Here is a 14,017-nt window from a genome sequence, read left to right as displayed (position 1 = left end):
TTACAACATAAAATGAGTGATGATGATGATGGTTTGATGTTGAACTTTGCAGTGCCCGAGCCTGTCTCTTATTCTACCACTTCTACAGCTTCCATACCCCAAGGAGGACATGTTAAAGTTAGTGGTGGACGATGGAAAGACCGGAGAAAGTTACAATTATCACTTCAAGGAAGAGAAAAGCCAAAACCGAAACCAAAGGGGACGAATAGTATACCGATAGACCAAGAAAGAGCACAGAAACGAAGATTTGACCTGCCGAGAGGAGAACCAAAGGATAGAAAACCGAGAACACATCTAAATGATGGCTCAAACGAGTCTCAAGGTCAATACAAGAAACCACGAGTGGATAGAGGAGTTGGCATTGGAAGCAGTGCAGACAAAAGAGATCAAAGCGGTCAAATGGGCAAAAGTGGTAAAGGTGGTAAAAATGGTAAAGGCGGAAAAGAGGACTCATATGTGTCATCATTGTTTACAAATAATCAGTCAGCTGCCCCGGTACCAAATGGCAACGAAGAAGATAATACTGGTGAGGCTGCATCTAAAAAAAGTGATAAAACATATGCACCATCAAATGCTCCAGTGAAAGGCGCGGCCACATTCAATGGGCTTGGACTCAATGATAAGTTAGTAAAACATTTAACAGAATATTTACGATACAAGTATCCTACACAAATCCAGAAGCAAGTCATTCCTGAACTTCTTACGACTCAGCGTGATGTATTTGTTAAAGCACAAACGGGGTCAGGTAAGACAATGGCGTTTACATTACCAATATTCCACAAGCTCATGGTGGAGGAGAAACATCGGATTGGAAGAGAATCCGGGGTATTTGCAATGATACTTGCACCAACAAGAGAATTGGCTAATCAAATTTATTCCGTGTTGGAGAATCTCAATCGATGTTGCCCGTTTATTGTTCCTGGTATTGTTATTGGTGGAGAAAAGAAAAAAAGCGAAAAAGCTAGGTTACGTAAAGGAGTTAATATTTTGGTTGGAACGCCTGGTCGTTTAAAGGATCATTTGGAGAATACAAAATCACTCGATATTAGCCAAATCAGGTATTTGGTGCTTGACGAAGGTGACAAGTTGGTCGAATTGGGGTTTGAGGAAACAATCACTAGGATCACGCAGATTATTGAGGAAAGATCACTGATTAGAGAAACTAGCGAAAAATGGCAAGGTTTGCCTACAAGGAGAATTAATATGTTGTGCTCTGCCACGTTGCAGAACAACGTCAAAAAATTGGGAAGCATTATTTTGGATAATCCAGAGATGATTTCAGTAGATCGAGAAGTGGAGGGAACTATTCTTTTTGATGATGGGGAAGACCATAATCAAAGTGGGCAAGCGGGTAGTGCCAACAATGGACAACATGAACACGAGTCTTTTGCACCTGAGCAATTGATACAAAATGTGGTTGTTGTTCCACCTAAATTGAGACTTGTTTCATTGGAAGCGAATTTGGTCAACATTGCCAAAAAAATCAAAAAAGAAGCAACATCTTCCAGAAGTATTGTTTTCTTTTCATGTTCAGATTCGGTGAACTACCACTTTGAAGTTTTTACCAGAGATGGAAAAGCTTTTAAAAAAGTGAAGGATGAGGAATCAGGGGAATCAAGAAGAGTACTTGTGGATCCGGAAGATGTTGCCGAAGAAGGTGCAGAGGTTGACCTAAGTGAAGTGACTGCTCCTCTTGTTAATGACAATACTATAATTTACAAATTGCATGGCTCATTGCCTCAGCAAACAAGAACCAATATCCTTCAAAATTTTATAAAGGATGATCCAAAATTTCCACACAAGGTTCTCTTTTGTACCGATGTTGCATCAAGAGGATTGGATTTGCCCAATATCTCAAATGTTATTGAATACGATGCTCCATTCACAATTGATGACCATTTGCATAGAATTGGTAGATCCGCTAGAGTTGGTGCTCAAGGTAATGCGACGCTATTCTTGACTCCCGGTTTGGAAGAAGGATACATTGATGCCAAGTTAAAAGTAGTTCATCCACGTGCAGAGAATCTTAGGCTCGTTAACTATGAAAAACCACTTCAGCAGGCTTTTGCAGAAGACGACGGAGCTGGTTCTGGTAGTAAAAGAAATAAGCATAACAAGTTGGGCAATTGGGATGTCCATGCTACTACATGGCATCTTGAAGTTGAACGGTGGTTACTAGAAGACTCCACAGCTTTAGCAAAAGCTAGTCAGGCATTTACATCACATATTAGAGCGTATGCAACGCATTTGTCAACTGAGCGGAATTTTTTCAATGTTAAGACATTGCATTTGGGCCATTTGGCGAAAAGTTTTGGTTTAAGAGAAACGCCAAAAAGTTTGGGCAAGAGTGCAGGAAAGAATAATGAGACGAGCCATGGAGAGTCTGCAAGATCAAAATTGAAAAAAGAGGATCCACGAAAGAAGATGTTGAGAATGGCCAAAATGGCAGTCAATTCTGCAAGTAGCGAATTTAACTATTAAATTGATAGGAAATAATTAGTGTTGTTTTATTCCGTCACCCTTTTTTTTCTTCTTTTCTTTCTCTGCGTTTGCTTTCGTAGTCACTTGTTTACCTGGGCACTTGTTTACTTCTTTGTTTACTTCTTTGTTTCCTTAATTCCTTATTTTCTTCCCCTTTAATCCCATATAGATAAATGTAACGTAAGAAAGAAAAGAATGAATCATGATTCGATAAAGGAAAGAAAAAAAAAATTTAAAAAGAAAGAAAAACATTTCTTTATGACTCTATTGAATAGATTGATCTATAAATTCTTCTTTTGAAGTAACTGTAGTTAACATAATCCCATCTGCATCATCTCTCAATCTCTGTCTGAGTGTTTCTAACTCAGCTTCCTTAATTGATTTCCATGTTAAATGCTGCCATTCTTCGTCCTCCAATTGCTTTTCAGATTTAACAGCATCACCCAATATATGACTATGTGAATCTTGGTTCAGTGCTGAGTGTTTAGCTGCAGACTGCAAGATTTGGAAACTCTTTTGCTCGCCACTTTCTTGTTGATGCTGAGCTCGCTTGGTTTGCAAGTCTCGCTTATCCAAATCATCAATGTATTTGAAACTCGTACGAAGTTGAACTGTTGAATCTACTGGAATTAACACAATCTTTCTAGTACCAGTACTTGCATCATTGATAATTCTTCCTGCATAAAGTCCAGATTCGGTAGGATCCAATACTCCAGAAAGTGAATGGAATTCGATGCTCTCACCCCAATCCTCGACTTTTTTCAAGTCAAAGAACTTGGTTGGGTCTAGTGGAACTTTAAGGTCAAGGTACTGGGATTCCGGTTTGATTGACGCTCGCACCAAGTCTTCTCTAACCAATGATCTTGTTTTGGGTCGTCCTGGGAATTGTAGGAGATGTACTGATTGTAGAGTTTTCTGTGGCACTTGGTTCATGACTAAAGGTATAGACTCAATAATTGGATCATCATCCTCTTCTCCCTGATCTGCTTCTTGGTCTGCTTGTTGTTGTTGTTGTTGTTGTTGTTGTTGTTGTAGTTGTTGTTGAAACTCATTATTCTCGTCATCATGGTTTCGGCTATTGTCATGTTTTGCTTGCAGTGATTGCTTTGGTATACTTTCAGATGCAGTAGCTGATAATGAAGTTTTCGCAACACCTTCTTGTCTCTGCTCTTCAGGACGCATCATGTCTTCATCCTCTTTCTCCTCTTTGATGGTTGTTGTAGATGGTTTATACCTCTCTTCTTCGTCTTCATCTACAAATAACTGACTCATTCTTGTTTGAAGATAAATATGGTGAGCTTTGCAAACTTAGTTAATGTGAAAAGTGTGGTAAGTGCTATAGAGTTTGAATCAAGAATTTACTAATCAAAATAGTAGTTTATGTAATGAAAACGTTTAAAAAAAGAAAAAGTAGATATACAAAGTATAGATCAAATGTCTCAAAGATGATCATCACCAAGGCTTTCCAGTTAATTTTTTTTATTTATTTTTTATTTATTTTTTATTTTCAAATTATTAAATTTTCTCAATTTTTTTCTCCTAAAAAATTAAAGATCCCAAAATTGCAACTTCGCGATGAAAATGGAACCCAATCTATTACGACTTCCCTACAAATTCTTATTAAGTTTTTTTTTTAGCTTTACTTTTATCCTACTACACGCTGTTCTCCTGTTTTTTTTTTACTACCTACCCCGTTTACATTTGAGAAATAAATCTAAATATGGCCACGGAGCATCCCAACAATATCAAATTACCCTCTTTGGGAGAATCATTTGACATTACTGGAACGTACCTCAAGTTTTTAGAGGAGGATAAGGATATGACGATGCCCATTGCAGCAATTGAGTCATTAGTCACCATGTTGCGTTTCAAGCTGCCCTCAACATCATCAGAATTGATCAATTTAGTCTCAAAGAATATCGAAATCCTTAAATCATCCATCCCAAATAACATTTCATTATCTGCCGGATGTGACTTGTTCATGCGATTTATTTTGAGAAATACAAATATCTACAGTGACTGGGAATCGTTTTCCAAGAACCTTATAGAGAATGGAGAGTTGTTTGTGCAAAGAGCTAAAATCTCCCGTGATAAGCTGGCCGAGTTTGGTGTGTCCTTTATTAAGGATGACGATATTATTCTTGTTCATAGTTATTCTCGTGTGGTATTTAATCTTTTACTCAAGGCCAAACAGGAGCAGCTAACAAGATTCAAAGTTTTAGTGACGGAGCTGAGGCCCACAGAGAATGGTTTTATTATGGCGCAAAAGTTGAAAGAAGCAGATATACCGTGCGAAGTCATTGTTGATAATGCTGTTGGTTATGTATTGCACAAGGTGGATAAGATCTTTGTCGGTGCTGAGGGAGTAGCTGAAAGTGGTGGTATCATCAATCACATTGGAACATATCAAATCGGCTGTCTTGCAAAAGTCAACAATAAGCCGTTTTATGTGATAACAGAGTCCCACAAATTCGTTCGATTGTTCCCCTTGGCGCCTAATGATTTGCCAAACATGAACTATATTGCCACTTTGGGAGAACAGGAACATGAGTTTGGCGAGTATTTCAAAAAGCATAGTGAACAATTGACTGAGAACAAACATTTTGTGGATTTTACACCACATGAATACATCACGGCATTGGTAACCGACTTGGGAGTGTTGACGCCGTCAGCAGTCAGTGAAGAGTTGATCAAAATCTGGTACGACTAATTGGAACATCGTAATTTAATGTTTAAACTGTATGATAATAACGAAAAGTAATCGACGAGTAACGTACACAATCATTTTTGATAACTAGCATGTATTGAACAGAGGAACTTTAAACAGACTGTAGATGAGCTAACTATCTAGCTGATACAATGTGCAAGAGGTAAAATATACTCAAAGTATACAGCAAGATTTGCAATTAATTTTCCAGACTTTTTCTTTTTTGCATCATTTTTGGTATTTTATTTGGAGGTTTGTACACACGTATATATGTATATAAGGTATATTGCTATCTTTCTATCTGTATACCTATCTATGTTTGTGTATATATTGTTGCAGTGTGTTTATTGTCACGTGAAAAATATACATATATGACATCTAGCTACCATCCACCATTCAGATCCCACGAATTCTCGCTTACTTGAACTTCTGAGCATTCCTAATCAATCAATGGGAAAAAAAAAACTGCCTATCAAGAATCAATCACTTGGTTTATTCAACTTCAATAAGATTTAGGGAAATACCTTTCAATCCACACTATCAGCAAAACACTCACTCACTTACTCACATACATATACATATACATATACATAAAATGTCTAAATTTGTGATACCAGCTGCTTTGAAAGAACTCCGTTTCCATTTGTCACAGACCGGTGAAGCATCTGTTCCATTGAGAACTTTCTTAAAGAACAACTACAACACATTGAAAACACAGCTGAATTACAAATTACCTATATTGATCAGAGAGAGTTACGGGATTCCACCTAGTGTCTCTGCCAGGTTTGAGCGTGGAGAAGAGGTCAAAAGGAGCTTGGATGGATTGGATGAAAAGGGAGTTGCTGAAGCTTTCAATGAGTTGTTGAAAAAATAAACTATACATTAAGAAACGGAAGAAGACAAATAGAGGGAGATTTTCAAAAGGCCAAATTATTTGAATACATTTTCTTTTTTTGCTTTTATTCTTTTTGGATTTCATCATTGTCCCATTTCATTGGTCTAAAGTATTCTTTATTTTCATCCCTCTAATGAAGCATTGAAATGGCCCTTTTTTTTTGTTTTGCAATATAGATTTCTTTTCTCGGGCATATACACATACATACACACGCCCACAAGTTCCAATGAAGGAGAGGATTCTAAGCTTTTTTTTCATCAAATCTTAAATTAACAAGTTTACACAATTAATAAATACATAAGTAGTATTATATCTGTTTTTGTCTTTTCTTTTCTTTTTCCCCTTTTCTTTTTAAAAAAAAAAAATGTTCTTTTAATTATTTCGAATTCTCTAAATCTTCACGCTTGGCGAGTCTCCAACTTGGTAGATCCCCCAACCAAGACTTGCCAACTCGGCATTGTACAACTCTTTGATCTTGTCGCCTGATTTATCAGCTATTCCTCCTGCAACAACAACGGGTAAGAAATGTTCTAAAGTAGGGTGAGCTTTTCTCAAAAGCGGATCCAATTGTAAGTTGAACAACCCTTTCTTCAAGTCGTCGCCTTTCTCTTGTTCCAACAATTGAGTCAATTTTTGGTTAAATGGCTTGACATAAGGCATAACTCCGCCGGGCATTCTAAATGCAACACCCAAATCTCTCAAGTTGTGCACTGACATTCCAGAGCAGATCACCATACCTGAAAGATACTTGTTTTGTCTCTTATCCCATATAGAGTTTTCTCTAAAGTAATTGAGCACTTTTCCCAATTTGTAATGTGCATCAAAATCGTTGTCATTCGACGTGAGCGAGATCTGAATCACGGGGCAAGGAACATCGAGACCCTTGACCTCAGGCTGTGGCCTAGTTTGTGTATTGTAGTCGCTAAATGCAACTTTGAAAGGAACCCAAACGCCATGATCTATACCTCTTTCAACAACTTTGGACTCAAATCCATTAGCTTGTAGTTCCTGCTTCACAGCTTCAGCTATAAATTCATCATTGGTGGAGTGAAATTCTTCTTTGTACATGTGGTTGGGGAACCCATAGAAATCGTAAATCAATGGATTCTCCAAAGTTTTGTTCTTCACTCTATTGATTTCAATCAAATTTGGTCTTGAGCTCTGCCAATGAGCTGAGACTACTAGTATAAAGTCGGGTTTCCATTTTTGTTTGATCTGGGTACCGATTTTCTTGATTTTATTCCATGCTCCTTTATCACCAAACGAGTCATCTTCGTACATGAATGTGGGTCCACCGTGACTAAAGAAATATGTGGGGAATGGATGTGCATTTTTGATAATTGTTTTGGGCACACTCGAAACTCCTGCAGTTGTAGACATTTTAGTATTGTTTGAATCTGAAACCTTGCTGATATTAGTAGGATCCGCGTTTAAAAGCTTGGTACTATGAAAATAATAATAGTATGATGCAGCAATTGCAATGGATAACGAGATAATGGACCAAATGTTCATGAGATTTGGGAAAAGGGAAGTGGGATAAAGGTAAAAACGAATACGAAACAACACAATTAGCTTATATACTTGTTTAAAAAGAAAAATTCTGAATCAATCAAAAAAAAAAAAAAAAAAGAAAAGGAAAACCAACGCCATTTCCAGTTTTTGGTTTGTTTCTTTTTGTTTTTTTTTTTGGTTTCCAACATGTGCTTTAATTGGTAAACATATTAGTTGTTAATGGGTATTGGTCTCACCATAGATGCAATATTTTTCAACCTAAGCAACACTGCTATTTTTATTTTTTTTTCGTTTTGAGGCAAATGCCATTACTAAAACGCTTATTAATAGACTTGGGGGCGGGGGGGAGAACAAAGAGATAAAACAGATAGAGAGAGAAAGAAAGAAATGGTTTCTACTCAATATTTAAACTCAATAAACTTAACGTTTAAAAAAAAAAAAATAATAATATAAATAATAATAATGGAAATAAATTATAAATTCTATGAAGCACAATAAAATAATCTACCTATTACATATATTTGTATATATATATAAGCATATCACGTGATACATTTCAGCTGTTTAGTAATATTACGTAATTTGACAATTCATATTTTATACTACAGCAAAAATGATTGGAATATTTAAATGCAATATGTACAACATTCAAATAGGAAAGGTTTGCAAAGTTGATTCACTTTACAATGGAGTGCTTCGAAACTACAGTAATTGCTACATAAAATTGTACTGGTATTATATTAGAAATTGAATATACAGTGGAAGATAGCAGCTTATCCCTTAACAAGTCTAGTTTGTGCCATGTTGCAAATTAAGTTACTGCTAGCGACTCTCGCTTGAGTTTCATACAACCAGGAATGGAAACTGGAACAGTTTTAAACGAGTCTTTGCCTATTACTGAAGAATATTCCATCACTTCCGAAATTGAAGCTGGTTCAAGTATTTTCGAGTGGGATCGGAATGTAAGATATTACATGCATGTGTCATCAACGAATAAGAGAGTCATCGATTAACAACAGAACAAACTCTGGGTCTATTAATTTGAAAGTCAACAGAGGTTGTTAACCAATCATTCCCATTGTTTATTTTGCATTTTGACTTGATATTTATTTAATATTGATTTGAGGATACAATTCTACTTTTGCAATTATCATTGTTCTTTCTTAATTGTTTCAAATTTCCCTGTTATTCAAAATGTTGTTGATTACTGATTTACTATTCGTGTTTGTCCCCGGTTCATGTTCATGAGAATATATATCAATTGCAATATTAAAAATTAGCATGATGAAATTATAATTACGTAAGCAACTTGATTATATATATAGATTGTGTGTGTGTAGTAATACAAGATCTAATTGCACACAAAACCCCCAAAAATAATTGTTCTCTCCTTATTTTTCTTTTTCTGCAGCATCAATTTTTATACACCTCCTAAGAGAGCAAATAGTAAATTGAAAAACTATTACCAAAAAAGTATTCCTCTACTACAGGTTCTTGTTGAGAAGGAAAAGGGTGTTTCTAAACTACTTATTCCAATCCTAGCCATATATCGCCATAAAAATCAAATAGTGATCGTTCTTGATCACTAAATGTAATGAGCTTACCTTCCATCGTATTGTCTTTATCCGGCTCTATTTTGCCACCAATACTCAGGTGAGCACACCAGAGATAACCTCTACAATATTTCGTCATGATCCAACCACTAGCTGGCTCCTCAGCATCATTTTGACGCCAAGTTAATTCATCGTCGACTGGTGGAATTATAGCATGTTGAATACGCAAGGGACTCGAATATAACCTTTTAAAAGACAATACAGTTTTTTCCACAAATGGTAGTTGCTGCGAAATTTCCAATTCCTTTGGGTAATCTACACTTTCATAATTGTGACAATATTTGAAGCCAGAATTGATCCAGAGTAACGAACGACCATCCTCTTCACTAATGTGACCTGGGTGTGCAGAACAAAGTTGTTGTGAGTGATAATGATCACCATTTGGTTTTTTTCTCACCAAGGGACTAGTAAGCTCACCAACAGCCGCTGCATCGAGTTGATTAAAATGGTAATTTTCATCGCCATTAAATGCAAAGCCTAGCCAAAATAACTCTTTTTCACCATGGATTTTACCAGTAATAAGATCAATGAAATTGAGATGCACAATCAGCAAAAGGGAGCTAAAATGACGCCGTCTATCGATCACCACGAGACCAGACTCCATTGAGTGCACTGCACCGCGAAATAATTTTTGTTGCAATGTATGGTTGGAAAAATTGTTGATGTCAAACATGATTTTGTCAATCCCTGACTGTGACAAGTAGTGGAAGATCTTTCCATCAAGCAATGAGCGAGATTTCGAAGTGCCACGATCCTGAAAAAAGAAAGTGCCAGTGGTTTTGTAACCTTGAAGTTGGAAAAAAATTTCTGGGTTTTGCAATAGCACGGTATCGGCATCTACTAGGATAAATTCATTAAATGAATTAAAGAGTGTTGCAAGTAATTTATTGGCAAATCCAAGGAATTTGTTCTTGTGATTAGAATGGATGGTTTGGCCCATATTAACAAACCATAGTTCTTGTTTCGGGAACCCTTGATATTTGGTTTTACGGCGCAGTGGATCTCGAGGTAGTAAATCACTCACTTTCGAATATGATCTTGGTAGGTCTAAGAAGTTGTCTCTTGCTGCGGCAACTAGCTTTTCCTTTGTATCAGTACGAAGTCCATCATGGTACAATATCTGAATTGGTAACCTATTGTTTAATGCGCGTAGTAGTCTAATCAAGTTTGCAGCGGTTTCTCCGTGGTGATCACCAATTGTCAATACAATACCTTTGCCATTACACAAGCTTTTGTAAGTTTTAAAGAAATTGGTATTAGTGATTTTTGATGATGAAGTTGTTGATGCAGTTGGTGGCGGTTGTGTTTTGTCTTTTAGTATATCTCGGTATACTGGTATACTTGTATATGCCTCACCTGTCCATCTTTCAAATATTGGCAATTCTAAAGATAACCACGGATATATTCTGTGGTCAAAGTTGGAAGTCGTTGAGCTCGAAGAGAAGGCTCCAGAAGTGATGAGTTTCTCGGACTTTGTAAGTCGAAACGTTGAGTCCTTTGTTTTTCGTTCTCCTCGAGCCATAAATTTTTGTTGCTTAGCGATAAACGCACTTATATCTTTTTTCTGCGCCTCGTCATCGTTGGTTACATAACACTTGTTGTATAATCGCAAGATTGACAAGTCATTTATGGTGTCTTGCTCAAATCGTAGCATTTTTTCTTTATTGAATTTGTCCATAATGTAGTCCTTGAAGTGAATAATAACAGTCAGGCCCGGTTTTTGTGATCTTTCGAGTTTTTCTTTTTCGTATTGTGCCTTAAACTTTTCCAAGTTTTGGGCAATGAATTCTTCGTATGGCTTACCAAATCCAAGCTCGTACTTTCTTCCAGGGTCGAGTGCCCAGTTTTGGTCAATGAGAAACAAATTTTTGAAAAACAATTCGCATCGTTGTCTAAAGTTCAAGTGGCCCAATACAGACACCATGTCATGGTTTTGGAATATTTGAGTATATACTGAAGCAGGTCGTTCTGTCATCCCTTGTTTTTCAATGATCCCGTAAGCGTGGTATAGCATCTTGTAAGTGGAGTCTTCTTTAAAATCTTTAGGTTCGCCATTGTTGAAAAATTCCACAGGTGTCGGCAGTTTGAAATGGTCATCGTGAACATCGTAGATTGAATGTAGTGATTCTTCATTCTCTTCTGCCATAAGCGGGCTTGAGAAATAATAGTAATCTCGATACCAATAAAGCACAACTGTGAGCCATACTAATGCAAAGACGTAGAGCCGAATTGCTCGTTTATTTTTCCTGTTCAATATCCTGATCATATCAACAATGTATTGTAGAAACAACATCATCAAGAATAAAAATAAAAAAATAGGAAATAAATAACTTTAAACCAAAGAAATGAATTGATGGCAAGTGTATTCTTCTCTTTTATATATATATATATATATATATATATATATTTAGAATTTTTGGTTGGTAAATAGGATATAATATATGTATTTATATGGGTGTAATTCAACTTGAATGCTTGGGAAAATTTGGTCAAATTAATTGATTATAAGCCCCGTTTTACTTTGATGGAGCGGGTGGGGACGGTCAATGTTGTTTAGTAATAGACTAGGAATACACTTTGCTTTCTCCCCGCACGAGTCTTTGAAATTATAGGATCAAGGTTTTTCTTGGAAAGGGATGGCAAGCCTGTGTGTGTGTATGTTTTTATGTATATATATATATATATATATATATATATATATATATATGTTTGTTTGTTTGTATATATAGGTTTAGGTGTATCCTCTTCTTGTTGTCCTTATCTCCGATTTCAAAGGGTTCTTTTTTAGATTTGCAATAGGTAGTTGGTTAAATGCTGGTGTTAAGCGGTAATGGTATTTGACATTTATGTCAAACACATGATATAATAAAACCGTCCCTGGCATATTATATATATATATATATATATACTGGAGCTTGAGTTGTGAATATTATCAGAGTTATCTCAATCACCCCTTTCAAACTACTTGTCCGTCCAATTTCATGCAAGAACTTGTAAACAAATACAACCACAGCTTAAAGAAAAGAAAAAAGTATATAATTATAGGATTAAAAGCCAAGACTAGAGAGAAGTTTAAAATCACATTCAAGAAATCTCCGATTCGGCGCATTTGTTTTTCTTTTTTTTGGGGTGGGGGAGGGGAGCTCATACATTTGGCGAGTCAACTGAATAAAATTAGTTAAGCATAGAATGTAAAGGATTGGTACCTCATAACCAAGATGCAAAATTAAGACTTTTTGAAGACTATGGTTATATCGATCAATCGCCAACAGTGAAAGAGGGAAATCATAAATAAATAAAAAAGAACAACAAAAGAGGAAAAGAGGAAAATAAGAATAGCTATCTTTATGATTTTAAAAATATAGATGGTCTCGATTCGATTCCATTCTTTTTTTTCCTCTCTTGTTCTTCCTCTTGGTCTGCTGGTGAAACCGATAATACCGAATATAAACTTTAATGGGTTTTTTTTATTCTTCTCTGCTTTTTTTTGGCATCTTTCTTTTTCTTTTTCCGCTTTTTTTTTTCTTTACTTTAAAATGGAAGTAGAGGAACCTAGAATGTTCTTGTAGTACTCTCACTACTTTTTTTTTTATTTGATGAATTGAAACTTCCAAACCAAACACCACGTGATCTATTTTAAAGTTATTCGTTTTGTTTCTTTGGTAAGGAGAAAAAGTACAAAAATAAAGGAAGCATTGACGAACTGTAGACATTTTGTTTTCAAATGATGATGCTTTCATATGAGTTTTGAACTATTATAAATGTAAAGATTATAATTATAATTATATATATATATTTTTTTTTTTAATATTTTTTGGCTTCTTTTTTTGTGTGTTGATATTTATGTAGGAGAATATGTAAAGGGAGGAAATGAGGGGATTGAAGTAATCAAGTTTGATTTGCAACCAAAATTGAAATTTTTTTTTTTTTTGTATATATCTCAATCATTATCACACTAACTATATTGTTCTTTTTTCAGAATACAAAAACAACCATAATGAGTCTGTCACAGTTATTACCTTCCTCTAGAAGAACCTCCATTGTAGATGGTCAAGAATGTTCACAGTTAAATGCATTGCTGCGTTCGCCTTTTAAATCAACTGTTAGCTGTGATAACAATTTAACGCAAACCAATAATGCCAAAACAGCTATCAACACCAGTATTACCACCATTGGTGAACAGGTGGCAGCAAATAGTGTGCCCCTCAATACCACTACTTATGAAAACAGCGAAGTTTTTGGTACCAATGTTCAGCCACAGAGCTATGAACAATGGAGTTCGGCATTGGAAGATATTCAACAATGCTTGCCATTTATCAAGAATGCATTTGAGGAGAATCAAAAGTTGCAAACTGAGAATATAAAATTGAACGAGGAGAATACAAAGTTGAAAAGATTTGTACACGAGCTGATACAATTAAACCATGAAATTCTGCAAAGATTCAATGTTTTGCACAAGATGGTTGATAATGAGGCTTTTAAAGAACTGCAATAAGTTTGTTCTTTTTGTTGTTTTTTTAGTACTATTATTCTGCTTCCTTTTCTTTGGCTTGTTCTGGCTATTTGCTTTTACTTCGGTCTTTTTCTTTTGCTTTTTTTTTTGATTAGTCTTATATCATTTTTTGACAACGGATGGTAGAGGGAGCGAGTGGTAGAAAGATATATTTGATCTATTATGCCTTGCCTTCCTTTATTTCACATCGCTTACTAGCTAAGTAGGGCTTTTTCCTTTACAAAAACAAATTTTTATCAAATTATTCTTCAATTCGTTAATAATAGTCTAGAAAATTGTAATGAGGCAACAGCTTT

At 35.6% G+C, this 14,017-nt stretch overlaps 7 protein-coding genes across 7 annotated transcripts; 4 read left to right on the top strand and 3 right to left on the bottom strand. All coding sequences in view use genetic code 12, as the record gives it.

Moving 5' to 3' along the window:
• Window positions 1–12: 12 nt before the first annotated feature.
• On the top strand, window positions 13–2,481 carry DBP7 (ATP-dependent RNA helicase dbp7; the record flags this gene model as incomplete). The annotated part of the gene is made up of 1 exon (XM_001523182.2): window positions 13–2,481. The coding sequence occupies one exon, from the start codon at window positions 13–15 to the stop codon at window positions 2,479–2,481; it is 2,469 nt and encodes an 822-aa protein (XP_001523232.2).
• Window positions 2,482–2,745: 264 nt separating this feature from the next.
• Window positions 2,746–3,753, bottom strand: PVL30_004997 (uncharacterized protein; the record flags this gene model as incomplete). The annotated part of the gene is made up of 1 exon (XM_001523181.2): window positions 2,746–3,753. The coding sequence occupies one exon, from the start codon at window positions 3,751–3,753 to the stop codon at window positions 2,746–2,748; it is 1,008 nt and encodes a 335-aa protein (XP_001523231.2).
• Window positions 3,754–4,201: 448 nt separating this feature from the next.
• On the top strand, window positions 4,202–5,191 carry GCN3 (translation initiation factor eIF-2B subunit alpha; the record flags this gene model as incomplete). The annotated part of the gene is made up of 1 exon (XM_001523180.1): window positions 4,202–5,191. The coding sequence occupies one exon, from the start codon at window positions 4,202–4,204 to the stop codon at window positions 5,189–5,191; it is 990 nt and encodes a 329-aa protein (XP_001523230.2).
• A 592-nt stretch (window positions 5,192–5,783) lies between these two features.
• PVL30_004995 (uncharacterized protein) lies at window positions 5,784–6,062 on the top strand (the record flags this gene model as incomplete). Its single annotated transcript, XM_001523179.1, has 1 exon — window positions 5,784–6,062. One exon carries the CDS (start codon window positions 5,784–5,786, stop codon window positions 6,060–6,062), a length of 279 nt encoding a protein of 92 aa, XP_001523229.2.
• Window positions 6,063–6,473: 411 nt separating this feature from the next.
• Window positions 6,474–7,595, bottom strand: PVL30_004994 (uncharacterized protein; the record flags this gene model as incomplete). Its single annotated transcript, XM_001523178.2, has 1 exon — window positions 6,474–7,595. The coding sequence occupies one exon, from the start codon at window positions 7,593–7,595 to the stop codon at window positions 6,474–6,476; it is 1,122 nt and encodes a 373-aa protein (XP_001523228.2).
• A 1,527-nt stretch (window positions 7,596–9,122) lies between these two features.
• MNN13_2 (mannosyltransferase) lies at window positions 9,123–11,474 on the bottom strand (the record flags this gene model as incomplete). The annotated part of the gene is made up of 1 exon (XM_001523177.2): window positions 9,123–11,474. The coding sequence occupies one exon, from the start codon at window positions 11,472–11,474 to the stop codon at window positions 9,123–9,125; it is 2,352 nt and encodes a 783-aa protein (XP_001523227.2).
• Window positions 11,475–13,205: 1,731 nt separating this feature from the next.
• PVL30_004992 (uncharacterized protein) lies at window positions 13,206–13,703 on the top strand (the record flags this gene model as incomplete). Its single annotated transcript, XM_001523176.1, has 1 exon — window positions 13,206–13,703. One exon carries the CDS (start codon window positions 13,206–13,208, stop codon window positions 13,701–13,703), a length of 498 nt encoding a protein of 165 aa, XP_001523226.2.
• Between the last annotated feature and the right edge of the window lie 314 nt (window positions 13,704–14,017).

Source organism: Lodderomyces elongisporus, chromosome 7 (assembly GCF_030384665.1).
Source record: "Lodderomyces elongisporus chromosome 7, complete sequence".
Taxonomy (NCBI): domain Eukaryota; kingdom Fungi; phylum Ascomycota; class Pichiomycetes; order Serinales; family Debaryomycetaceae; genus Lodderomyces; species Lodderomyces elongisporus.
This window is presented reverse-complemented; position numbering and strand designations above follow the sequence as displayed.